This window comes from Camelina sativa, chromosome 6, assembly GCF_000633955.1.
Source record: "Camelina sativa cultivar DH55 chromosome 6, Cs, whole genome shotgun sequence".
NCBI lineage: Eukaryota > Viridiplantae > Streptophyta > Magnoliopsida > Brassicales > Brassicaceae > Camelina > Camelina sativa.
This window is the reverse complement of record NC_025690.1, coordinates 688,903-713,578: the sequence shown is the minus strand read 5'-3', so window position 1 is coordinate 713,578 and position 24,676 is coordinate 688,903. Positions and strand designations below refer to the sequence as shown.

General features: G+C 38.4%; 6 protein-coding genes and 1 long non-coding RNA gene across 16 annotated transcripts in view; 5 read left to right on the top strand and 2 right to left on the bottom strand.

Annotated features, from left to right (window-relative positions):
• LOC104789963 (serine/threonine-protein kinase BRI1-like 2) overlaps positions 1-1,895 on the top strand; it is an 8,575-nt gene extending 6,680 nt beyond the window's left edge. For 2 of the 4 annotated variants that reach the window (XM_010515648.2, XM_010515646.2), the window contains one exon: positions 38-1,895. In XM_010515648.2, coding sequence (XP_010513950.1) covers positions 38-1,753 — 1,716 coding nt within the window. In that variant the 3' untranslated portion in view covers positions 1,754-1,895. The remainder of the gene's footprint in view (positions 1-37) is intronic. The other 2 variants (XM_010515647.2, XM_019246585.1) reach the window with 2 other exon arrangements.
• LOC104789962 (protein LOW PSII ACCUMULATION 1, chloroplastic-like) lies at positions 8,099-9,311 on the bottom strand. 3 transcript variants are annotated; one of them, XR_768575.2, is made up of 3 exons: positions 8,787-9,308; positions 8,451-8,484; positions 8,099-8,304 (listed from the first exon to the last, which is right to left on the bottom strand). XR_768575.2 is itself a non-coding variant. In XM_010515643.2 (3 exons), exons 1-3 carry the CDS (start codon positions 9,072-9,074, stop codon positions 8,260-8,262), a joined length of 384 nt encoding a protein of 127 aa, XP_010513945.1. In that variant the 5' UTR covers positions 9,075-9,311; the 3' UTR covers positions 8,133-8,259. The 3 variants fall into 3 exon arrangements, 2 of the variants coding, with proteins under 2 accessions (XP_010513945.1, XP_010513946.1); XM_010515643.2 differs by having other exon boundaries at positions 8,133-8,304; positions 8,451-8,501; positions 8,787-9,311; XM_010515644.2 differs by lacking the exon at positions 8,451-8,484 and having other exon boundaries at positions 8,136-8,304; positions 8,787-9,300.
• Positions 9,609-10,894, top strand: LOC104789961. The gene is made up of 2 exons (XR_768574.2): positions 9,609-9,778; positions 10,092-10,894. It is a non-coding gene; the product is annotated as an uncharacterized LOC104789961 (long non-coding RNA).
• Positions 11,580-15,123, bottom strand: LOC104789960 (protein SHOOT GRAVITROPISM 5-like). Of its 5 annotated transcripts, none has more exons than XM_010515637.1 (3): positions 14,575-15,123; positions 13,844-14,246; positions 11,580-12,503 (listed from the first exon to the last, which is right to left on the bottom strand). In XM_010515637.1, the coding sequence occupies exons 1-3, from the start codon at positions 14,732-14,734 to the stop codon at positions 11,723-11,725; spliced, it is 1,344 nt and encodes a 447-aa protein (XP_010513939.1). In that variant the 5' UTR covers positions 14,735-15,123; the 3' UTR covers positions 11,580-11,722. The 5 variants fall into 5 exon arrangements, with proteins under 5 accessions (XP_010513939.1, XP_010513938.1, XP_010513942.1 ...); XM_010515636.1 differs by lacking the exon at positions 13,844-14,246 and adding an exon at positions 13,103-13,505; XM_010515640.2 differs by lacking the exon at positions 14,575-15,123 and adding an exon at positions 14,365-14,511.
• Positions 18,223-19,149, top strand: LOC104793828. Its single transcript, XM_010520253.1, has one exon. The coding sequence runs from the start codon at positions 18,223-18,225 to the stop codon at positions 19,147-19,149; it is 927 nt and encodes a 308-aa protein (XP_010518555.1).
• On the top strand, positions 19,336-19,875 carry LOC104793827. The gene has a single exon (XM_010520252.1). It carries the CDS (start codon positions 19,336-19,338, stop codon positions 19,873-19,875), a length of 540 nt encoding a protein of 179 aa, XP_010518554.1.
• Positions 20,568-22,390, top strand: LOC104793826. The gene is made up of 3 exons (XM_010520251.1): positions 20,568-21,026; positions 21,185-21,811; positions 21,926-22,390. Exons 1-3 carry the CDS (start codon positions 20,568-20,570, stop codon positions 22,388-22,390), a joined length of 1,551 nt encoding a protein of 516 aa, XP_010518553.1.

Here is a 24,676-nt window from a genome sequence, read left to right as displayed (position 1 = left end):
AAACGTTGGGAACTCATGTAAAGGTGTGGGAGGTTTGGTTGAGTTCTCAGGGATAAGACCAGAGAGGCTTCTTCAGATACCATCTCTTAAGAGCTGTGACTTCACAAGAATGTATTCAGGTCCGATTCTGAGTCTTTTCACAAGGTATCAAACCATTGAGTATCTTGATCTTTCTTACAACCAGCTTCGAGGCAAGATCCCAGATGAGATTGGAGAGATGATCGCTCTTCAAGTTCTTGAGCTTTCTCATAATCAACTCTCCGGCGAGATTCCTTTTACGATTGGTCAGCTCAAGAACCTCGGTGTGTTCGATGCTTCGGATAACCGGTTGCAGGGTCAAATCCCTGAGTCTTTCTCGAATTTGTCTTTCTTGGTGCAGATTGATCTGTCCAATAACGAGTTAACCGGTCCGATTCCTCAGAGAGGTCAGCTTAGCACGCTTCCTGCGAGCCAGTACGCGGATAATCCTGGACTTTGTGGTGTTCCGTTACCGGAATGTAAGAACGGAAACAATCAGCTTCCACCGGGAACAGAGGAAGGGAAACGTGTTAAACACGGAAGCAGGGCAGCTTCTTGGGCGAATAGCATTGTTTTGGGAGTGTTGATCTCCGCTGCGTCTGTTTGTATTTTGATCGTTTGGGCGATAGCGGTTCGTGCGAGGAAGAGAGACGCGGAAGATGCGAAGATGCTTCACAGTTTGCAGGCGGTTAATTCCGCCACAACGTGGAAGATTGAGAAGGAGAAAGAGCCGTTGAGTATTAACGTAGCGACGTTTCAGCGACAGTTGAGGAAGCTTAAGTTCTCGCAGCTTATCGAAGCTACGAATGGATTCTCGGCTGCGAGTATGATCGGACACGGTGGATTCGGTGAGGTTTTCAAGGCGACGCTCAAAGATGGGTCTTCCGTGGCAATCAAGAAACTGATTAGACTTAGTTGTCAAGGAGATAGAGAGTTTATGGCGGAAATGGAAACGCTAGGGAAGATTAAACACCGAAACCTTGTACCACTTTTGGGATACTGTAAGATTGGGGAAGAGAGATTGCTAGTTTACGAGTTTATGCAATATGGTAGCCTCGAGGAAGTGCTTCACGGACCGAGAACAGGCGAAAAGCGGAGGGTTTTGAGTTGGGAAGAGAGGAAGAAGATTGCGAGAGGAGCAGCAAAAGGGCTTTGTTTCTTGCATCACAATTGTATTCCTCATATCATCCACCGTGACATGAAGTCAAGCAACGTGCTTCTCGATCAAGACATGGAAGCTAGAGTTTCTGATTTCGGAATGGCGAGGCTGATCAGCGCGTTAGACACGCATTTGAGTGTGAGTACCTTGGCAGGCACGCCAGGTTACGTACCACCGGAGTATTACCAAAGTTTCAGATGTACAGCAAAAGGCGACGTGTACTCAGTCGGAGTAGTGATGCTCGAGATTTTAAGCGGGAAAAGACCAACGGACAAAGAAGAGTTTGGTGATACTAATTTAGTAGGTTGGTCGAAGATGAAAGCAAGAGAAGGGAAACATATGGAAGTGATTGATGAAGACCTTCTGAGTATGAAAGAGGGTTCTTCAGAGTCTCTGAATGCAAAAGAAGGTTTCGGAGGGGTGATTGTGAAAGAGATGTTAAGGTACTTGGAGGTAGCGTTGCGGTGCGTTGACGACTTCCCATCAAAGAGGCCTAATATGTTACAAGTTGTTGCTTCGTTGAGAGAACTTCGTGGAAGTGAAAATAGTAGTCACAGTCAAAGTAACAGCTCGTAACCATGAAGATCTGTTTTTTTTTTTCTTTGGTTTTTTGTAGTTTGTCTCTCTTTTAGAAAATTGCTGTGAGAATGTATCTGTGGATCAATGATTAAAAAATTTATTCTGTATTAAACCTTTTTTTTATAATTAATATTATATGAAACCTTTTTATAGTATATGGGGATGAACGTCTTATTTCCCCCTTAAAACTATCATATCGTACCAGATCCACCCCGAACTTTCACCTCGTTCTTTATCTCCTTCAAACTTAAGTTCTTCTTCTATTTCCTCTCTTATCGATAGTTCAATTGCTATTTCTCCCCAGATTAAAACTTCTCATCTAATTCTCCATAAATATGGTTTATATGGTTCATGGTTGGTTTAATATTTGGTTAACTAGGAACGAGAGAATCAGCAGAAGCTACGGTGGTTTTGGTAAGAAACGTGTGTTTATTGGTGGGAGATTCCTGATATGAATCATATCATATGACCTATTACTCATATACCATATGCCAAACTAAAACAATAGCCTTAAGCCGGACTATGAGTCATAGTCATATGACTATTCAATCGTACCTTGAGGGGATTTTCCGGTATACCAAAGCCGGACCAATTTGACTAACTTGTGAGTATAAAGAAAAGCCAATACCATCTTTAGGATGTAAGTTGGTAACAATAATAAGTAATACGTATACTTGCATTTGCATATACTACTTAGTTAACACGAAAATATTAATTTGAAGGTCGAACGAGTCCAAGGAGGAATTGAGTTTTGAATATTTTTCCCCCTTTTAAGAGAGAGAAGTGGCGTAAGTACTATATATGGCTTTGGAAGAAACATATACATGTTGGGCTTCATCCACTACTGAAGCTTCGAAATATATATTTGGGCCGTAGAGAAAATCATTAGTGACTCTTTTTCCTTCAGGCCTATAAAGATAAAACTCTCCATAAGGCTTCTCCATTCATAGGCAGAATATATTTTATTATTCGATGGTAACTTCAGACCACAAAAGAGAGTATAACTAAACATCTATGTTATGTTTTCAATGTGATACATCACTAAGAACCTTCGGACACGGCAATGGTACGAAACGAAAACCCATTATATTATTACTTGAACAATGCGCAAAGCTATATGACTATATATGGGTTTATAGATATACCGTACGTATAATCTGTTATTGTATAATGTAAGATCTTCCGTGAAACAGAGAGCAGAGAAACAATAATAATATCACGTGTGACAAGACATATCGACCAGTGGACTGAGGTGGGGTCGTAAATTTTGCAAATTCACAAAAAACTGAGTAAAGGATTTTGCAGGCGCGGGGTATATTTGTCTCTGCACCAAACCCATGCATACTCCTGCAAAATCACGACTCAAATAGTTTTTTTTCTCTTTCCTTCTGTTACATCAAAATATAAATAATTTTGTCTTACTTTACCTTTTTTTTTTTACTGTTAAATGTTTAAAAAAAAAATTATCGTCCTTTTTCTTCAACTTTTTTCTAGAAGAAAAAAAATACAATGATATGATCGGTAATAATATAATATATTTACATATAATTCAAATCCTCGCGAGAATATTTGATGTGTTTTTTCATTTTGTCACAATTCGAATTTTGTTTCTTATAGCTAACAATGCCACACTGCATGTTTCCTTTCCTGTGTCTGACACTTTTCCACACAGCCTTATCTCTTTCTTGTTCGATACAAATTTTTTGATTTTAACGCTTAAATAGACGTAAATTGTTTCCACAATTTCTTTTAAGTAGGACAAAATTTTGTTTTGGAAAATTCAATATATAAGCCTTTCTATTGTTTTGGAAATAAATGGATGTACAGTTGAATTGTCACATCGTATACTACGTACATGTTCATGAGTACTATAGGTTCATAGATCATAATGCCAATAATTTTGTTTAAATCATATTAAAAAAATAAAGAGATTGAATTATTAGAGAAAACAATGGAAAGTGGCTAAATGGAAGATAACAAAGAACAACAAATTGTGTCATGGGCAAACATTATCAAAGTACACGTATTTATTATATACATAAAGGATGTTGAACGATTTCTCAAGATCATTTTAAATATATAGTTGGAAGTATATAAGAAAGGAAAATGCCAAAAATTAATTTACTAAGAGCTAATATAAGAACAAAACTGAAAAAGACAAGAAAATAAAATACCTCAGGTTTCAGTGCAAAACGCAGAAATAGCAAAAGAGGGGCCCATCAATCAATATAAAATATACTAGAGCGAGACTTAATAATATTACTATTATCTTACACATATTTAAGCAAATAAAGACAATCTTCAGCTGCTTCATCAATAATAATTAGTTAAATATAAAAAAAACCTACAAAAATATTCCATGTCTATTTAAGTATTTGTAATAACTAAACCAGACTTTTATTCAACAAAATAGCCATGAAATTTTTCAATTCAGTTCTAATTTAAATAGTTAATCATAGCTGAAAAAAACAAAGATGTCCGGATTTTGCAATATATAATATTATAACACAAGAAATTGGATTTTTTTCCTTATAAAAAACAAACTAATTAAGTTAGAATATGGTAGCAAGTAGGAAACAAAATGAAGAAGACGGAAGTACCCATTGAGTAAAGGTTGTCGACGCATACATCCCATCAAGGAAGTGAAGGGTATTTTTGTCATGGCATAAAAGCTAAGCATATGGTTGTTCCTTTGTGGGAAGTATGAGGCAATCCCATGTGATGAGAGATTTTCATGCTAACCCACTCCCAAATCCACCAACTAAGTACACTATTATTTAAATCCAATAATTATATATTGATGACAAACAAGTAGCGTAGCTTTTCTTTCTCGACATTCTTGACAAGTAGCGTAGCTTTTCTTTCATATTGTTGACAAACAATAAATATATGGCTTTTAAATATAAAAGATTACAAGAGACTATAAATGATTTTGTTTTCTATAAAACTTCGAACTTATGATGTCATTACTAGATGAAAAACGATTTGATTTTTATTTTTTTTCTGGGATATATGTAATATGTATAGTGTGTTAACTTAGTTTTCTCTCATTGTTGTCGTTCGAACTCGTAAGCTTGAAGAATCTCTTCAGTAGATGGCCAACTATTACGCTGGTCAACCTATCGATATAGGGTGGCGCCAATAATTACTTAATAATCTATATAATTAGGGCTCGGCATTCGGGTAACCCGTTCATATTCGGATATTATCTATTCGGGTTCGGGTAAACGGTTTCGAAAAATAGAATCCATTAGGTATTTTTAGATATATGGGTTCAGTTTGGTTTGGATACTATCAGGTTCGGGTCGGTTTGGGTTACAAATTTTAGAACTCGATTAGTACCCGAACTACCGGGTACCCGACAAAATAGAACTAAAATTAATTAAATTAAAATAAATTTAGTTAAATTTAGACTTATGTGACAATATATTTTAGATATTTTGATTATTTTTGATATTTAGGTATAAAATTAAATGAAATATTCAAAATTATAATCATATTTTTGGGGTAATTGCATTATATTAATGATAAATATTATAAATATGTTTATATGTTCGGGTTTAATAGGGTACCCAAACGGGTACCGGGTATTACTCGACCCTAACCCGAACCCAAAAGTATTAGAAAATAGAACCTAATAGAGTTTTATAGGCAAACCGATACCTAACCCAAACTCAGTTTTTTAGAATGGTTTCCGAATTGGGTATTCAGGTACGGTTTTTATGCCTAGGCCTATATATAATCCATAGAAGACGAGTCATATAATTTATTTACATTGTTTATGGACATATAAAACATAAAAGCCGGAATTAACAAAATCAATGGACTAAATCTTTCTGCAAACAAAAATCTTCCATATCACATGCAAATAGAATAAGATAAGAGAAGAAAAAATAATAATATATAAGTGGCTAAAATAGCAAAAGTTCCTTTAGGTTGTGAAAGGCATGAGCATTTGAAAGGTTGGGGGAAGAGAAGCAAAATATGCACATGCTCTTCTTAAAAAATGCCATCCCAAGAGATAAAAAAGCTAAACCTTTTTTGTCTTGCACGTTCCACTGTTCTTCTCTTTTATTTTTTTAAACATTTCCCGAACCAACTATAACATGTATGATCCGGGCAATTATGATTTAGTTCTATTACATTTACTGACGAAAAGAATCGCGTTTAAAGTGCATATTTACTACTATAACATGAATCCCAACATTTTATCCACATTGTTAGACATTATTATTATTATTTTCTGTTTTTCGAAAAAAGAGTTAAACATGGTTAGAAAATTGGGAAAATATTACATACATTGTTTTACGTTCACAGTTCGTGACGTAAACCACCATCAAACATATGCATACATATACTACATGCATGCCTCAGTATTACACACATGTGTTTGGCCATTGGTATAGAGAAAGCCTAATATGCTCTCTCTCTCTCCACCTCTCTTTCTGTGACAAACATAGCTGCAGAATCTGCAAACGTCTCTGCGTGTTGGCACAAATGATGAAAACGAGAGAGAGAAAGAGATAAGAGAGAGAAAGAGAGAAGAGAGAGAGAAATAGTCACTTTCAATGCAATTGAGTGCACATTAAATGCAACGAGAAGCAAAAAAACGCCATGGTTTTCAGTGCCATAGAGTTGAAACGGAGTAACGGGCAGGCATTTGTCACTCTTAGGGTATGAATGGTGACTGCGGTCAGGGCGGCCAAATCCGTCAGCGGTTTAGTCCGCCCCAAAAATAGGGCGGACAGCAGACCACTGCGGACCAAGTCTATTTGTATGTAAAAGCGGTCCGCAGTTGGTCTGCAGCGGTCTTGTTTCTGCTTTATTTAGATCGCACCACTGTAGACTGCGTTTGATGAATGGTAAATAAAAAACGGTCCAGTCCGCAGACAGATTTGTCCGCGTGACCGCTGCAACCATTCACACCCTTATTTTACTTAACCCACTTCTTTAGTTCTCTCGTACAAACATTCATGTCACATTTCTTGTTTATTTTTTCTTCAAGTCCTCACCTCACACTCATTATTATATCCTCCTAATTTTTGCATCGAAATTGGTCCCAAAAGATGTACAAAAACCAAACCCACCTCGGATTTAGATTTTTGTAGTGCTTCTTCAATCTCATACGCAAAAGATCGTCTTTGTTTCTATTTTAGATATTTCTTATTTTGTCATATATATATATGCATAAATGTATGCATCTATATACTTACCAATCAAACTCTTTCTCTTTCATGTATCGACATTCATTTATTATGTGTGTTCATACATCATAGACCTGTCCAATCTACAAATGTTTGGTTTTCATTTATAGGAAAAAAAAACTTCATCTAAAAATGTTTGGCTAGAAAGATGAATAATCACCATAATGTATTAATTAAGAAATCTCAAACGTTTATCAATCGTGTGGCTTGAAACATATGTTATTTTTGTATGTCTTGCAAACCAGAAGTTCTTTATCACCACAGAGTTTTGCGATAATTTTATCTTCTTGGCTTAATTAATGTGGTATTTGGTTTCAATTTTTCTAATATTGAATTAATCACACTTGAATAATACACAACAATTTGATGAATGATGTATTTTTATATGACCACATACAAATGATGTATTTTTTTATTAAACTGTCTCTATTGTTTTAAAGATTAATTAGTTTAATTTTTTAACTTAGAATTTCACGAGCAAAAACTTATATAAAATGTATTATAGACTTGGAGTACTTTGAGTGATGGTGATATGTGTATGTGGATTATTCTACATGCATTTTCTTGTAAATCATTTTTTATTGGTTTTAAAAATGAAGAATACGTGTACAAAAAAATTCTGGACAATAAATGATCGTAGCTAGAAAATTTGCTAAAAGTTGTAATAACAACAAGTAAAATTGGGTCGGACTGTTTTATCATGATTATAGATCAACACTTTTTGTCCGAATCTAACGAAAGATGAAACGATGTTTGTTTATGAACCTCGTTATAAGTGTAACGGTCACGGACCAAAACGACATCATAATAGTACATTTCCCATCACTCCACCATATATTAACTCGTCCCAGGCAATTATAGCTTACCCACTTTGTATTATTAATTTGCATGAAATATTTTTCAGACCTTATACCATTCATTAGATTTTGAGAATATGTTACATAGATTGGTTTGGTCTTGACGACCAAAAAAAAAAAAAGATTCGTTTGATCCGTATACCTTAGGGCATCTACAATGGAAGGATATATTTTTGGGTTGTAAAATTTTTTAATTAATATAATTTGTATTTTTGGTTGAATAAGAACTTTGGGTATTGTAATTAAAATGTACCCCTTCAATGGTGGGTTCTAATATTGAATCTCTAAATTTGATTTTTTTTTTTTAAATAAATAAATTAAAGTACAATATGAAATTATTGCATATACCATGTTTCATCAAATCCATATAGAGAAACAACAACAAACAAAACCAAAATCTCACACTTCACTTATGAACTGTGTTGATGATAGATACAAAACCTTAAGCGTCTGAGTTGTCTTCATCATTCTTCAAACCATCTCTGATCTGCACATACAGAATTAGAAGAAATCATCGTTAATTATGAATTAAAACAGCAACACCAATGAAAACCATGACCCATCTCTGATCTGCTGGAAGGTATTCTCGTTAATTATGTACACCACATAGTCAAAGTGGTGTTACACACTTACATCTATATCACTTGTTGGAAGATAAAGCCCTGTCCTGTATGACCCAAAAACCTCAACCCGCAACAGAGAGAATAAGCAAAGATTAGAGATTGCAGTTGTTGAAATCAAACAATGCTCAAAGAGAGATTGAAGTTTCAAAAGAAGAGTATCAACATAATGTATCAACAAACTGTATTGTCTAAACTTAGGTTATTCCTCAACATAAAGTAACTAACTTTCATTAAATTTAAGGTATACCCATATCACAAAATCATACAAGTTCAAGAGCCATAGAACACACAAAAGCGACTGAAACGTAGGCACCCTAAGAACACACAATTCGAATTTAGAACGTACCCGTCCTCTCTTAAAAAGATCAAGACCAGTATTGACGCACGACTCAGCAGTGAGATCATCTGTCGGAGAATTTGGAGATGGAGGCGAAGACGACGGAGAAGAGGAGGCGAAAACAAGGAGATGGGAATCCCAATTCCGGCGAGAATAAAAAAGGGTAGAGTCTCCTGGAGTTAGCCATGGTCTTCGTTTCTTCACTCTCGAGTAAGGGTTCGAGACGCGGGGTAGTAAATGACGGTTTAGCGACGGCGTACTCTTCTTCTTCGACAACGACGCCGCCGCCACCACCATCGGGGTCTAGTGAGAAGAAATCAATCGGCGATGGTGAATAGCTCATGTAATTCCGATTCCGATTTGGGATCGCAGAGTAACCCTAATTAAATTTGGGGATTTGGAGCTTCAAGGTTTTGGAGTTGTATCTCCATTGATTGGCCTCCGCCGATTCAATCCGACGCTTCGCATCCATATCCACCCAATCTCCATCAAAATAAGTGACACGTAGGGGCTCTTATTTCAAATGTGAGTCTACTAAATAAGAGGGTTTCTTATATTTTTTTCTTTTATCTGAATTATTTTTTTCCTTCTACTGTGTTAAAACCTCCCATTAGGGAAGGCCTTAGGTCATCTCCAATCAATGTATCTTACAAATTTCTTATAAGTTTGCTAATAATAAAACAGAATAAAAATAATGCTAACAGCTTAATTTTACTAAGCATTAATCGTTATATAAGATGTTTAAGTTTCATTTGGAAACTCATGTGTGTCAACTTTTGATTGGTTGGGAGAAAAAAATATATATCTTTTTTTCCTTCTCTCTGTCGTCTCTCTCGTCCTCTCTCTTTCGTCTGTCTTTTTTTTTTTGTTAAATTAATTGTGACCTCAAAGAAAAAATTTAAAACAGAGGATAGTCTCTCTTTCGTCTCTCAGATTGATCGATGGCAAAAGCTTTGGAGAAGAAGCGAAGAATTGAGAGGTGAAATAATCGAAAAAGCTGGGTAATGATTTCTTTGATTTCACTTCTAGATCGACATGAATTAGAGTTTTATGTGAGAAGAAATTAGGGTTCTATAAATTGGAATTGATGCTAGCGAAATTATGATGATAGTTGTTTGGGAATTTGAAATTGATCTGTTTGTTTGAATACTTTGCATTGAATACTTTGTTTGATGATAAGAAACCTTGTTTTTGATTTAGAATAAGAATCTGATTCTTTTGTAAGTGTTTGATGAATGTTAATATATGTGTGTGTTGATGTGAAATCAATACTTAATTGTGGTCTCCTCCGTTCTTGTGTATATCCTTTACCAGGTTGGTTCAGGCTCAAGTTGATCAGACCAAAGACAATCTTGTTTCTGACATACTGATTGATTATTTTGGTTCTCACTTGTTGTCGAAGTCTGAGATTGTTAGGTTGGCTAGTCTTTTTGTTTCCGTTGAAAGTATGAACAATACTTGATTGCAGCAGAACAATACTTGATGCTTGAAAGTATGTTAATATAATCCCTCTCTCATTTTTTCCATTTGATTGCAACAGAACAATACTTGATGCTAAAAAGTGTTTTTTGTATCGTTCTTGGTCTTGAGAGGTAAGGTACAATTTTCTCAAAATGTTTGGCCTTTTTTGAGATTAGTCAATTTTTCCTTGAGCAACAGGTCAAGGCCTATCCAAGTATAAAACATATGCAAGATCACCCTACTGAAACAGCTAAGAACTTTATGATTGATGGGCATTGCGGTTCTGTTTCTTTCCTCTGTTTTTGGTTGTGTTTGAGACATCAAATCTACATGATGTGAATAGGCTCAATTCTCCCAAGTGAGGCCAGTTGCAATGCCGCCATCTGTTGGTTCCTGCATGCCAATGTATCCTCGGGTGGTCCTGGTATTGGACAACAAATGTTCTATGGTCAGGCCCCTCCTAACATGATTCCTTCCCAAGTAATTCACAATGTTTGCTCTACTTTAAGTAGCTGTGTTCAATTTTGCGCAAAGATATTTGGTTTATGGGTCTTTAAAGTAATGTAGTGGTCACAGCTCACCATATATGTAGCTACTCGTCCATAAACTAATGAAGATCTTTGATGCTGCGGGGAATTCATTTGAGCTCTCTATGATTGCATTGGTTCTTATGTGAAGAACAAGAAAAATCAGAATCAGGCAAACAAATCTCTTTTAATCAAGAACAAAAAATTTTAATTAAGAACTCCAAATTTAACAACCTTCAATGGACCCATGAAATAATAAAGTTTCTTAATAAGTTCTTAATTTCATTTTTTTTCTAAAATTAAGAATAAAATATGTTTTAACAAACTTTGGTCAAAACCTTTGATGGCAATGCCCTTACAATGTTTGAATTTTTAAAATTAAAATATGTCATCATATGTTTAACGAAAACATTGTAGAAAAAAAAAAAAGATACCAAAAAAATGAATATTCTTTAATCATTCAATAGCAATTATGTGATTCGCAGCGATAACAAATCAACATTTTTTTGAGAATGCTTCTCTATTAATATATAAAGGATGATACCAAATTTTATTTTTAAAGTTTACAATTTATAGTCTAATGTAGCGGGAGTGACATTAACAATTAATATAAACTGCAATATTTTATCAAGAATGTAACAGTAACATGTAACGGTTTATGAAATAGTGACGACATCCTGTAAATTTCTTTGAAGGATTGAGGATTGGTGCTTCTATTTTTGAACAATTTAACCACGGAATTGTAGATATCAATCTAGAATAATAGAGTCATGAGCACTCATAGACTAGGTACTACTGTTGGACCTAAGATAAATTCGACTGAAAAATTCACATATTATATATGGTACGTACGTAGTTGAAAAAAAAATAATACAACCGTGTAGTTAATACACAAAAATATTTTTTTGAAAAAGTAAAAATTTAATTTAAAATGATCTTTGTACTTTTGTGATGTACTTAAAATCCATTTTCAAAGTCTCCGTCGGTATTGGCTGACGACATGAAACTGACCACAAGAGATGTCTCGTCAGTCGCAGCCGCCGGAACCGCAACTGCTTGAAACTGTCCTTTACAAGTTTGACAAGTGATTTGCATGATCGTTGAGCTTATTTTCTTCATTGATTGTTCCTTTAAAAACTTAGCTCTCTCAAGCTCAGCTTGTGCTTTTTGCCTAATCTTCTTAGCATTCGCGAACTCGTTTTCAGCTATCTCTCGTTGCCTCTTCGCTTCTCTTTTTGCTTCCTCCGCATAATCTTTCTCCTTCATCGCTATCTTCATGATTTGCTCGCTTGCCATTATCTCTTTTATACGATCAAAGTTATTGTAATGTTGATATGATGATGATGATGGTGCAATGGAGAGGTTTAAGTTTGTAGCATCATGATTATGATTATGATGATGAGATGGTTCTTTAACTTTTTGTTGTCGGTTTTCTTGATGATTAGGGTTTTGATTCGACGATAATGGAAGAAGCTGAAGTTCGAGGTTGAGATTTTTTGATGAGTGAGTGAGAACTGAAGGTGAGATTCTCTGATGAATTGGACGGCCTTCTAGAGGTATAGGAGTCGCAACAGCAATTGCACTGCCGTAATTGGTTTCACTAGACGGAGTACTGATGGTTGAAGCGGTTCTAGAGGAGCAGGCCGGGACTGGTACTGCGGTTTGTGGCGGTAGAGGCTGTTCACGGTGAACTCTCCGTACGGAACAGTTATCTTGATGCTCAATAAAACTCTCCACCCTAAAAGCAGAAAAGAAACTTATATATCAATTTAAAATTTTCATTTGGTTATAAAGTGACAAATTTAATAATTTTATATTAAGGTTTTCTGTTTAAACCTCGTTTATGAAATAATAACGTTGGAGTTGGACTATATATATTGTTAATATGAGTTTAGGTCCAATAATATCCTTAAAACATAGTATAATATTTCTTTATAGACTGGGGTCAATGTCATAATCTAGGTAATTAACTTTCTTTTTATGTCACAAAAACCAAACAAAATAGTCAAGAAAAATATGTATTAGAAAACTCTGATGCATACACATCAATACACAGAATTAATAAAAATCATGAGGGATAGTCAAATCAAATAGTACTATAACTATCAATCTTGGTTTTGTGTCGCTAGAGCAATTTTCTATTTTTGACTCTTTTATATGATCTTCTAAATATACATAACAAACAGAGCCAAATTAATTGTATATTGAGCAATTTTGCATCTTTCTTGAATTCATATTAACGATAACTGATTTAAAAAAGGGGGTCCATAATAAATTAAAATAGTTGGAATTTTTCTAATTAAAAACCAAATTATAGTGAGGAACAAGAAACTATACCTGGAGAAGACGCGACCACAGTCACAAGAATGTCCTCTAGTGCCACAAGTTTTGAGATGAGCTTTGTAATCTGATTGAACAGCATAACCTTTAGAGCATCTCTCACAAACCCATTGCTTATGGTTACTGTGCTTTCTTCTGAAATGTTTTTTGATACCAACAAGATCTCCGAGAGCATGGCAAGGATCATGGTGAAGGCAAGTTGGTTCAGGGCAAACATAGACTCGTTTCTTCACCTCTATGTTGTTGTCTCTTTTAAGAAGCTTCCATGGAACTTTGTGACGTCTTCTATGCATCTGGAGATTCTGGTCTCTTTGAAACCCTTGGTTACAGATCTCACATATGTATCTGTCTGATTCAAGAAGAGTTCTTGGTGATAAAGACACAACTTCTGCATCTGGATCTGAAGAGCAAATAAGACATACTCCATCAAAACACATATCTTCGGTTTCAAGAAAAATTCATAAAGCTGAGTTTTTAATGAGGTTTAAGTAAAAAAAAAAAAAACACATTAATACCCAAAAACTTGAACTGGTACTATTATTAAGAATAAAAAAAATTGAAACTTCAATATCAAACCTATAAAAAAAACATGTCTTCGGTTAACATTATATATATTTTTTCTAAAGTATGGTTTTAAATGGAATTTNAAAAAAAGGGTCCATATATATATAATAAATTAAAAAAGTTGGATTTTTTCTGATTAAAAACCAAATTTTAACGAGGAACAAGAAACTATACCTGGAGAAGACGCGACCACAGTCACAAGAATGTCCTCTAGTGCCACAAGTTTTGAGATGAGCTTTGTAATCTGATTGAACAGCATAACCTTTAGAGCATCTCTCACAAACCCATTGCTTATGGTTACTGTGTTTTCTTCTGAAATGTTTTTTGATACCAACAAGATCTCCGAGAGCATGGCAAGGATCATGGTGAAGGCAAGTTGGTTCAGGGCAAACATAAACTCGTTTCTTCACCTCTATGTTGTTGTCTCTTTTAAGAAGCTTCCATGGAACTTTGTGACGTCTTCTATGCATCTGGAGATTCTGGTCTCTTTGAAACCCTTGGTTACAGATCTCACATATGTATCTGTCTGATTCAAGAAGAGTTCTTGGAGATAAAGACACAACTTCTGCATCTGGATCTGAAGAGCAAACAAGGCATACTCCATCAAAACACATATCTTCGGTTTCAAGAAAATTTTATAAAGCTGAGTTTTTCAAATGAGGTTTAAGTATAAAAAGAAAGAAACATATTAATACCCAAAAACTTGAACTGGTATTATTAAGAACAAAAAAAATTGAAACTTCAAAATCAAACCTATAAAAAAACATGTCTTTTGATTAAACATTTTTTTTCCTTTCGAAAGTGTGGTTTTAAATGGAGTTTTAGAGAAAACCAAAAATAAAAACAAGAAAATAAAAAAGAAGATTGGACATTACATTTTCAGTAGTGTGGGGATTTATTATTACCTGGTGTACCTGCAGGTCTTCTTTTCCTCTTCTGAGTGGATGTGTTTGTGGTGGTGACCCCATTTTCTGAAGAAGAGAGGAAAGGATCAGAAGAAGAAGAAGAAACCACACAACATGTGTTTGTGTTCTTGTTGGACAACATCACTTGATCTGTTCTCATCAATAACTCTACTTTTCTTGATCTCTCTCTTTTTTGACTTTATTGTATTTGGATACTAGAGATTGATTTGATGAAACAACAAGACCCAAAGACCCCCCAAAAAAAAAAAGAAGTAGAAAATTTAAAGATAGTGGGAGGCTCAGCTTTACAAAGATGATGAAGGGTAATAAAGAGAGATATAGATATAGGGAGAGAAAAAGTTCTTTTAAGCTTTCTGCAACAAAGGCTTTTCAAACTTTTTCTTAGACTCTTCAAAGTTCTCTTATGTTATTATGATGAAAGCTTTTTAATTGCTTGGGCCTCTCTCTCTCTAGCTCTCTCTTTGCTGTTTTGACTCTTATCAGCCTATTTCTCTCTCATACACTTGAGAGCTGAGAGCAAGTAAGGGGTGTTTGATGTTTATAGTGCTTCTGTTTATAAAGCTCAATGCACTGTGCCATCATTGCATATAATATATACATACACTCTTGTAGCTAGCTAAAGAGAGAGAGAGAAAGAGGGGTGAGGTACTTTTTTTATTAGATTTAAAATTAGAATTTTCTTTTTGTTATTTTGTTTTTATATTTTAGACTTTGTTTCTTAGAGTATGTTGGATATATGGATTTTTGGCTTGGACCCATATCTTGTCCTGATTGATGAATTTGTCTGATTTTCTTGAACCTTCATACACTATTTTAAAAATAATTTCGATTTTTTTTGTTTTGTTTTATATATGTTAATGATTATCTACAAGAGGTTTCTCTAAAAAAAATGAGAAAAAAATGAGATCAGACGTCCACATGTAGGGCTTATTTTCATTGATAAACTAGGTCTTTGGGTGGAGTTTATCTCCATTGGCTGACCTAAATTCGAATTTTGGATATGTTTTACAAAATATGAGAGAACTAATTAAATAATAGTTAAGGATATTAACATACTTGTTAACTTTTTTGACTGTCACTCTCAACTCCTATAAGTAGTGTGATTATACATCACTAAATACATCTTGCGTTCCATTATTGTTAAAGCAATCCAATAATATATAGACAATCTCCGAAAATTTGTCATTGTTAACTATATATGAATGTTACGTCATCATGTTTCCAGGGGTTGGTCCACATACATGTTAAGATTCTTTTCGAATTACACTTGGAAACAAAGGAGAGGAAAAAAGGTATATGGTTCTTGTGAATAATCCAAGGATAAAATTGCACAATTGCATTAAATACCAAATTCTGTAAGTTTAAATAATGCAGACAAACTATTATTTCTTTTCTATTTGGCTTATATAATGGACGTGCTAGTGCCCATACAGTTAAGGGAAAACAAAAAGACAGATAAATCAAAATACATGCGTAAAAGAAAAGAAAAAAATCAAGCCAAGAGTAAAATGTGAAAAGTATTATTAGAAAACCCTACATTGATAATTTCATATTCTATCCCGATTTAAGAAACGAAATAAAACAAACCAAAACCGATCCCGCGCGCACGTGATTTTATGTCTTACTCACGTGACCTTTTTCCCCGTCCACTCTCTACTGTCGATTCCTTTTAGGCTTTTGGCTTTCTTCTGAGTCATTCCTTAGGATAACTAAGACTAAGAATAAGTAATTTACGATCAATAGGCGATCAAGGATTTAATATATAGTTTTTCTGTTGTTGTGTAGAACTCATATGAAAACTGCCAAAATTAATAATTATTGTGATCTAGAATTTCTCAATCATATTTAGATACATTTTTCTAGAAATTAGACAACAATTGGAATTAAACTAAGAGACTTTAAACATAATATGACGATTGATGTGTAGTCAAATNAATTTTTTTTTTTTTTTTTTTTTTTTTCTGTTTCAATTGTAATGTTTATATGTATTCCTTAGCTTCATCGCGCTAGTAGTTTAATATTTTCCTTATAGTCGAATAATAATTTAAATTTTCGGATAAAAGAAACAAAAGATACCTCATAATGTGTATTTTGTCAGTTGTCTAAAATTGGTTTCAAATAGACCGAAAGGAAAAATAAAACAAAAACGAAACGAGAACATATGATCTAGTTACGGTGACAGCTTTTGTATAAAGGGAAAGAAATGAGATCGTGTTTGTAATAATTTCCTAAGATGAGATTACTCTCCCGACTCTTGCTTTTTATCGACTACCATTGATTATTCCTATACTAAGTACATATATAAGGCATATGATATTTATTTCGTAACTAAGAAACTAGAAATCTGTAGTATGTATATAAAATTTCAGAAGTTAAGTTAAGAGAAGGAATAAAATAAGGAAGATACTGAATGTGAGTAGGAGAACTGAGTTGGAAAGAGAGATCAAGTCACATGCTCCAAATTTACAAAGCAAAGAAATGCCATCATCTCCCCCAACTCCTCTCCATTTGATTCTCTTTATCTTTTCTTTTTTCTATCTTCATATTTTAAATATTTTTTTCTCATAAATTAACATATGAAAATAGATTAGCTATTTGAAAATAAGAACATTCCCAATACATCATTACTCACTTTTATTCAGATATATTTTGGTGTCATACCTTCTTTTGGGGGTGGATTTCACCCCAACAATAGGCCTAGCCTAGAAAAGGCCCAAAAGAATTAATAGGCCGAACAAGGTATTTTGGTCTTTTCGGATGACAAACCGACACAGTAACCTATAAATAATGAATGTACGGCGTACGGCGAGAGGACACGAAAAACGGAGAGGAAATTCGTACAAGAGAACATGTTCTCGCAGTATCGACTTGACGAGCTCACAGTTCGTCAATTGTTTCCTTTTCGTCATTTTATAGCTCGTCGTTACCAATTGTAGCCCGACTTTTTCATAAATAAAAGAGAACTTCGACCATTTAAACACCGAACTAAAAATTTTTAATTGGACCGATTTGGACATCAACAATTTGGCGCACCAGGTAGGGGGAACCAAGTCGAAATTCTCTCTGAAAGTTTGAAGAACGGACCTACAACAGCTACACAAGATGACCATAACCACCAAAGAAGGCAGCAAGGACGCCAGATCATCAAGGGGAACAACAACCCCGACAGCGGATTAAGTGGAACAAGCAGTCCTTCCAACCCCGGACGCTCCAAGAAAGGCTGCCACAGCAGAGAGTCCAGGAACGTTCGTCATCGCAAGCAACCTAGCGAGTCCGACAACCACGGAGCCGACTTCAAACCCAGCGCAACTCACCCTGCTCAACAGCCAGCCCATCTCCAACATAGATGAGCTATTCCGCGGGATTTTAGCACACCTCGACCAGCAGAAACAGCGAACCAATACTCGATTGGATGCACTAACCGCAGCACAGGTCGGATCCCAGGAAGAAATCAACCATCTCCAGACCGTCCGACAAGGTTCAACGAATTTCTTCTCAGCAGGAATGATGCCAAGGCAAGATGCGAGAACTGGCGGGCTCGAGCGTGATCCCAACTCGCGCATCGATGAGCAGAGCGACAACGCTAAGGATGCCGAGCCGAAGCAAATTAGGGAGTAGATGCAAGAGATGGAAGCGATATTTCATAAAGCAACGAGTAGAGCGCCAGGGGTAGATCTCATGCTCAAAGCGACTCAATGGACCCCATTCTCTAGAAGACTCGCAACCATACCGGTGAAACGGGCGGTCAAGCCAAGGCTGGGTACCTACGACGGGGCGGCAGACCCACGAGACTTTCTGCTCACTTTCGGGGTAGTTCTCGGTCCCTTGCAGTTCACCCCGGCAGAATACGATGCTGGAGCATGCCAAGTTTTCGCCGAACACTTGACCGGAGCAGCTTTGAGTTGGTTTCCGCGACTTCCGTCTGGATCGATTGATAGTGTCAAGGATCTGGTAACCGAATTTTTAAAGCAGTTCTCCGTTCTAATGGAAAACAAGAACTCCCATGCCGATCTGTACGCACTAACGCAAGGGCGAAACAAATCACTTCGATCCTTCATCAGTCGCTTTAAAGAGGTCGTCGTTAGCGTTTTGATTTCTGACGCTGCACCTATCGTTGCACACAAAAACGCGCTGTGGTACGAATCTCAGTTTAACGAGGAGATGTTCTTGACTCATGTAGAAACCATAGCCGACGCGCTACTACGAGCCGCGAAACACATAGAAGTCAAAGAAGAAAAGGTGGTCAACGCTAAGAAGCACGCCGCAGAAACAAGCGTCACGGCCATGCCACCAACAGTCACAGCTCCAAAGGTCGAGCACGTTGAGCCACGCCAGCATTTCTCCCGAAACCCAGACCGAACTCGTCGAACCTTCGCGATTGGTGAAAATAAGTACATCAGGAAGGAAGGTGAGAATAACACAACTCAATACTGCGATTTCCATCAAAGTACCACACACTCAACTGAGGAGTGTCGTTACTTCCAAACAATCCTGATGGAGCGATACAAAAAGAGAGCAATAGTAGTCGAGTCTGACAGAAGCAAGACACCCTGATCCGGAAAGAGCGATACCAAACAAGCTGAGAATATCGTCCGCAAGTTTGTAAAAGACTAAAAGACAATCGCTGACCAAAGTGAGGACGAGATAGAAATCCCAGATGACGTCAATCACGAAAAACGGCCACGCCTAGATCATCAGCCCGACCACCGTCCCCAAGTAATAAGACGGATAAACGTGATCATGGGCGGGCTAGCAGGGTGCAACGACTTGGTCATGTCAATAAGAGACTATGCCAAGAAAACCGAAATGAAGAAATCATGGCCATCAAAGATCAGTTCCGAAAACACGTCGATAGCCTTCGACGACAGCGATCTGGAGGGTTTAGATCTCCCACATAACGACCCCCTGGTCGTCGAATTTCTGATCGGTGAAAGCGAAGTAACAAGAATCCTGATCGACACCAGGAGTTCGGTCAACGTGATCTTCAGGAACGTCCTGGCACAAATGGAGATCAGGGAAGGTGATATCAAGCCCGAATGCCACTCCTTAACCGGTTTCGACGAAGATCATATTATGTCTATCCACACCATCGACCTGCCAATCTTCATCGGGGGCATGGCGAGGTATTCCCTATTCGCCTTCATCGACAAGCCAACTATTTATAATGTCATCCTCGGAACCCCTTGGCTTCACAAGATGAGGGCAGTCCCGTCGACATACCATCAGTGCGTCAAATTTCCAACCTCGAAGGGCGTATACACGTTGCGCTGCAACCAATAGAGCGCAAGGACCTGCTTCCTGATCGAACACAAGATGCGCACAGCAAAGAAGTTATAGCAATCAGAGTAGCAGGTCAGCGACGACAGCTCGTAGCCAACCGATGGAAAGCCGACTCCGATCCAACAGGGCGTCACCACAAGAGAAGAAGTAAGCCTCGACGACACTGACAAGAAACAATGTGTGAAGATAGGAACGGAAATAACTCCGAGCATGCGAAACGAGCTGATCTTTTTTCTCAAAACAAACATCTCGATCCGACCGTTACAACTCACGAGCTCAACACCGATCCAACACACAAGCCAGTCAAACAGAAACGACACTAGCTAGGCCCCGAAATGTCGCAAGCAGTAGACGACAAAGTTGACAAACTCCTCGGCGCCGAATCCCTTTTAGAAGTCAAATACCCCGAATGGCGAGTCTGTGTGGATTTTACCGACCTTAACAAAGCCTGCCCAAAGCCACAGATCGACCCGCTTGTCGAAGCAACCACAGGAAATGAAATTCTGACCTTTATGGACGCCTTCTTAGGATAAAACAAAATCCTGATGCATAAAGACGACCAGGAAATGACATCGTTCATCACCGATAGGGGTACGTATTGTTAAAAGGTCATGCCCTTCGGTTTAAAGAATGCGGGAGCAACTTACCAACGATTAGTTAATAAAATGTTCGCTGAGCAGTTCGGCAGAACCATGGAGGTATACATAGACAACATGCTCGTCAAGTCACAACAAGCCAGCGATCACATAACCCATCTCCGGCAATGCTTCAACACTCTGAATAAGTACGAAATGAAGTTAAACCTAGCCAAATGCACCTTCGTAGTCAAATCAGGGGAGTTCTTGGGATACCTAGTAACTCGGCGAGGCATTGAAGCGAATCCGAAGCACGTCAAGGCGATCATTGACCTACCTTCCCCAAAAAGTGCCAGAGAGGTTCAGCGACTAACCGGACGGATCGCCGCCCTATATCGCTTTATATCAATGTTGACGGATAAATGCTTGCCCTTCTACCAGCTCCTCAAAACCAAAGGGAAATTCGAGTGGAATGAGGCCTGCCACGACGCGTTCGGTAAACTGAAGAATCATTTGTCAAGACCCTCAGTGCTTGCAAAACCAGAGCTTGGCAAAGTTCTATTCCTTTCCATCACGGTTTCCGCATAAGCGGTCAGTGCGGTGCTCGTCAAAGATGACCGTGGAGAGCAACGACCTATTTTCTATGTAAGCAAGTCCCTCGACGAGGCCGAGAACCGTTACCCAACAGTCGAAAAGGTCACCCTGGCACTTGTCACCTCGATCTATATTTCCAGTCACACACTATCGACGTCCTATCTAACCAGCCGTTACGGTCTATATTTCACAGTCCGAACCAATCCGGACGACTAACAAAATGGGCAATCGAGCTCAGCGAATATGATTTCGAGTTCCGCACCCGCCCAGCCGCCAAGTCTCAAGTATTGGCCGACTTCTTAATCGAACTACCTTTGGAAGGTGCCGAGCCAACATCCTCCGATCCGACAGATGGACTGTGGACTCTGCATGTCGACGGAGCATCTTCTCATTTAGGGTCCGGCGTAGGAATTCGATTAACATCTCCAACCGGGGAGATTTTAGAACTGTCCTTTCGCCTCCGGTTCCAGGCAACTCATAATGTCGCCGAGTGCGAAGCACTCATTGCCGGACTCAGGCTCGCCAACGGAATGAAAATCAAACGGGTACGAGCCTTCTGCGACTCTCAACTTGTCGCTAATCAATTCAGTGGCGAGTACAATACTAAAACCGAACCAATGGCCGCCTACCTCGACGTCTTCAGGGTCTTATCCAAACGTTTCGACGAGTTTGAACTTGTCAAAATCCCTTCAGGGGACAACGCTCAGGCCGATGCCTTAGCAGCGCTCGCTTCAACGTCAGTCCCTGACCTTCGACGAATTATCCTGGTAGAAAGCATCGACACGCCAAGCATAGAAGGAACTCGAGCAGACACCTGTCTTGCCCTTCACAAGCCCAAAGAAATCAGAACAACCTGGCGAACGGCAACTTCGGTATAGCAGTTCAACCCTCCTTCAGATAATGACAAAACAGACTGGCGGGTCGAGATTCACGCATATGTCGCCGATGGTGACGTACCAACGGATAAATGGTTGAAGCGAAGATTAAAAGCAAAGGCTGTCCACTACACCCTAATGAAAGAACATCTGCTACGATGGACCGCATCAGGTGCCCTGCTGTTATGTCTACATGGCGACGATTTGAAACGAGTAATGATGGAAACTCACGAGGGCGCTGGCGGGAACCACTCCGGAGGACGAGCCTTAGCATTACGAATCAAGAAGCAGGGTCACTACTGGCCAACAATGATATCCGACTGCGAGCAGTTCATCGCCAAGTGTGAGAAGTGCCAACGTCATGCTCGAATCATCCACCAGCCAACTGAACTGCTACGAGCCGGCATAGTTCCATACCCCTTTATGCGTTGGGCAATGGATATTATCGGTCCGCTACCCGCATTGAGATAGAAGCGCTACATCCTTGTTCTCACCGATTATTTCACAAAGTGGGTCGAAGCCGAGTCCTACACTATGATCAAGGCCAAGGACGTGAAGATGTTTGTCTGGAAATTCATATCTGCCGACATGGGTTGCCATACGAGATAGTTACCGATAACGGCTCGCAGTTCATCTCCCTCTAGTTTGAAGACTTTTGTGCTATGTGGAGAATCAAGCTACGGAAATCAACGCCGCGATACCCCCAAGCGAACGGGCAAGCAGAAGTGACGAATAAAACAATACTCGACAGCCTGAAAAAAAAAATGGATGCCAAGAAGGGCGCATGGACCGACGAGCCCGACGGAGTGCCCTGGTACTACCGGACGACCCCACGACAAGCCACGAACGAGACCCCCTTTTCTGTGGCCTATGGGATGGAAGTAATGGCACCAGCTGAGGTCGGCAGTACAAGCCTTCGCCGAACAATGCTCGTCCAAGACGCAACACTCAACAGCTAGATGATCCTGGATAGGCTAGACGAGCTGGAAGAAGAACGTTACAAGGCACTTTTACGAACACAAAACTACCAACTCGCCGCGACCAAGTACTACAACAAGAAAGTCCACAATCGGCACTTCGACGAGGGAGATCTTGTCTTATGAAAAGTCTTCAAAAACACTGCCGAGCCAAATGCCGGAAAAATGGGAGCCAATTGGGAAGGCCCGTATCAGGTGTCCAAATTCGTCCACCCCGGTGTTCTCGAAGACCAAGGTCGGCGTTCGAGGGTTCGTCAAATTACAGGCCACCGATGGTCGTGTGCCAGAAACGGCACGAATCCTTCAATACTTTCAGCTTGTCCATTGGGACGACAGCACCCCTGGAGACCATCCTCTCGAGGTAGGAGCAAACTGATTAATGTACCGCCGCCATACGTCGACCCGAGGACCAAGAGCGCTCCTCGAGCAGTCGGTCCCATCTCCATTTAGGAAAGAACAGTCCGTCGTCAATCAGAAGCTGGAGATGCTCCAGAGTCCCATCTATACGGCAAAATTGGAAACGACGCTCGAACTGTCGACGCGTTGCCACAATATAATCCTGCAACCGTTGAATCCGAGCATGATAGTACTCTAAATCCGAACGAAACACATCATCAGGTTGAACAGCGAGCCGTTCCCGCGCCCTCCTCAATCACGCTGACCTCATTGTTACACGCATCGCAACTTGGTTTTCACGAAATATACAGAGGAAAATGAAAGAAGGATGGGCAATTTATAGATTGCAAAATGCGTGTTCCTGAGGGGAGAAATAAATCAAGCCTCGGGAAACGCACCCATCAAATGACCAGCACGTTTCAAAGGCAAAAAAAATATATATATATATGTATATAATAATATATATATATACAGATAACTTATGCTGAGTTTCTACTCGCAAATTCGTGGGTAATAAGAGAACAAGCCGACCACAGCGTGTCGCATTTGTATAATTCAAGCAGAGTCGCTACTCGCAAATTCATGGGCAAGCCGACCATCGCGTGTCACACCTATATATATAAAAAAACGAGTTCGCTACTCTTAATAAGAGAACAAGCCGACCACAGCTTGTCGCATCTGTGTAATTCAAGCCGAGTCGCTACTCGCAAATTTATGGGTAAGCCGGCCATCGCGTGTCGCACCTATATAATAAAACCGAGTTCGTTACTCGTATAACCTGTACAACATACTCGAACGAGAAAAAGCCAAGTCGCCACTCGTGACTTAGGAAACGCCAACCAGTCGCGTGTCGCGTGTCGAACTTACGACGTATTACGACCTGTAGTGGGATATTCACGAGCTTTCTTCCAAAGACACCGACCTTGTTGTTGCAAGTGACGCAAAGAACTCGGTCGATCCCAAGAAGAAGCTCGTACGTTTAAAGAAGAGAAGAAATAGGGTGAAGAAATTTTCGAAGAAATTCAACGATACGAGTTAAGCAAAAACAAGGAATCCAAAGTAAAAAAAGATCGTCAAACAAACGTAAATAAGTTCCAACAACAAAATAAAATGCCATAACGGCCCAACATCCACTATATCACGGGGATAAGTAAAAAAAAATCGCTCGTCAAGGGGCGATAAGACTGAAACTGACTTTCTTTGTGGTGTATGAATGAATGATGTATGGAATGATGATGTATGGAATGAATAGAAGTCAGGGTGTTTCAATTCCCCTTATGCAGTTGCAGTATAAGAGGTGTCAATCCTATCTGAGTGATTGTGAACAATTAAGATGTGCATATGAGTCTAAGTCAAGCCAATTGTAAAGATTGTTTGTCACTAA

Excerpts from the sequence above, each read along its gene's own strand:
- LOC104789960 (XM_010515637.1), bottom strand. The coding sequence starts at position 14,734 with ATGAGAACAGATCAAGTGATGTTGTCCAACAAGAACACAAACACATGT. Across the intron at positions 14,247-14,574 it reads AAGACCTGCAGGTACACCAG|ATCCAGATGCAGAAGTTGTG; the intron begins GTAATAATAAAT and ends TTTGCTCTTCAG. Across the intron at positions 12,504-13,843 it reads TGTGGTCGCGTCTTCTCCAG|GGTGGAGAGTTTTATTGAGC; the intron begins GTATAGTTTCTT and ends TTCTGCTTTTAG.
- LOC104789962 (XM_010515643.2), bottom strand. The coding sequence starts at position 9,074 with ATGGTGGTGGCGGCGGCGTCGTTGTCGAAGAAGAAGAGTACGCCGTCG. Across the intron at positions 8,502-8,786 it reads ATCTTTTTAAGAGAGGACGG|GTTTTTGGGTCATACAGGAC; the intron begins GTACGTTCTAAA and ends TTGCGGGTTGAG. Across the intron at positions 8,305-8,450 it reads TTCCAACAAGTGATATAGAT|ATCAGAGATGGTTTGAAGAA; the intron begins GTAAGTGTGTAA and ends CTGTATGTGCAG.
- LOC104793826 (XM_010520251.1), top strand. The coding sequence starts at position 20,568 with ATGGAGGTATACATAGACAACATGCTCGTCAAGTCACAACAAGCCAGC. Across the intron at positions 21,027-21,184 it reads TTCTATTCCTTTCCATCACG|TCACACACTATCGACGTCCT; the intron begins GTTTCCGCATAA and ends CTATATTTCCAG. Across the intron at positions 21,812-21,925 it reads ACCTTCGACGAATTATCCTG|TTCAACCCTCCTTCAGATAA; the intron begins GTAGAAAGCATC and ends TCGGTATAGCAG.
- LOC104793828 (XM_010520253.1), top strand. The coding sequence starts at position 18,223 with ATGGAAGCGATATTTCATAAAGCAACGAGTAGAGCGCCAGGGGTAGAT.
- LOC104793827 (XM_010520252.1), top strand. The coding sequence starts at position 19,336 with ATGGGCGGGCTAGCAGGGTGCAACGACTTGGTCATGTCAATAAGAGAC.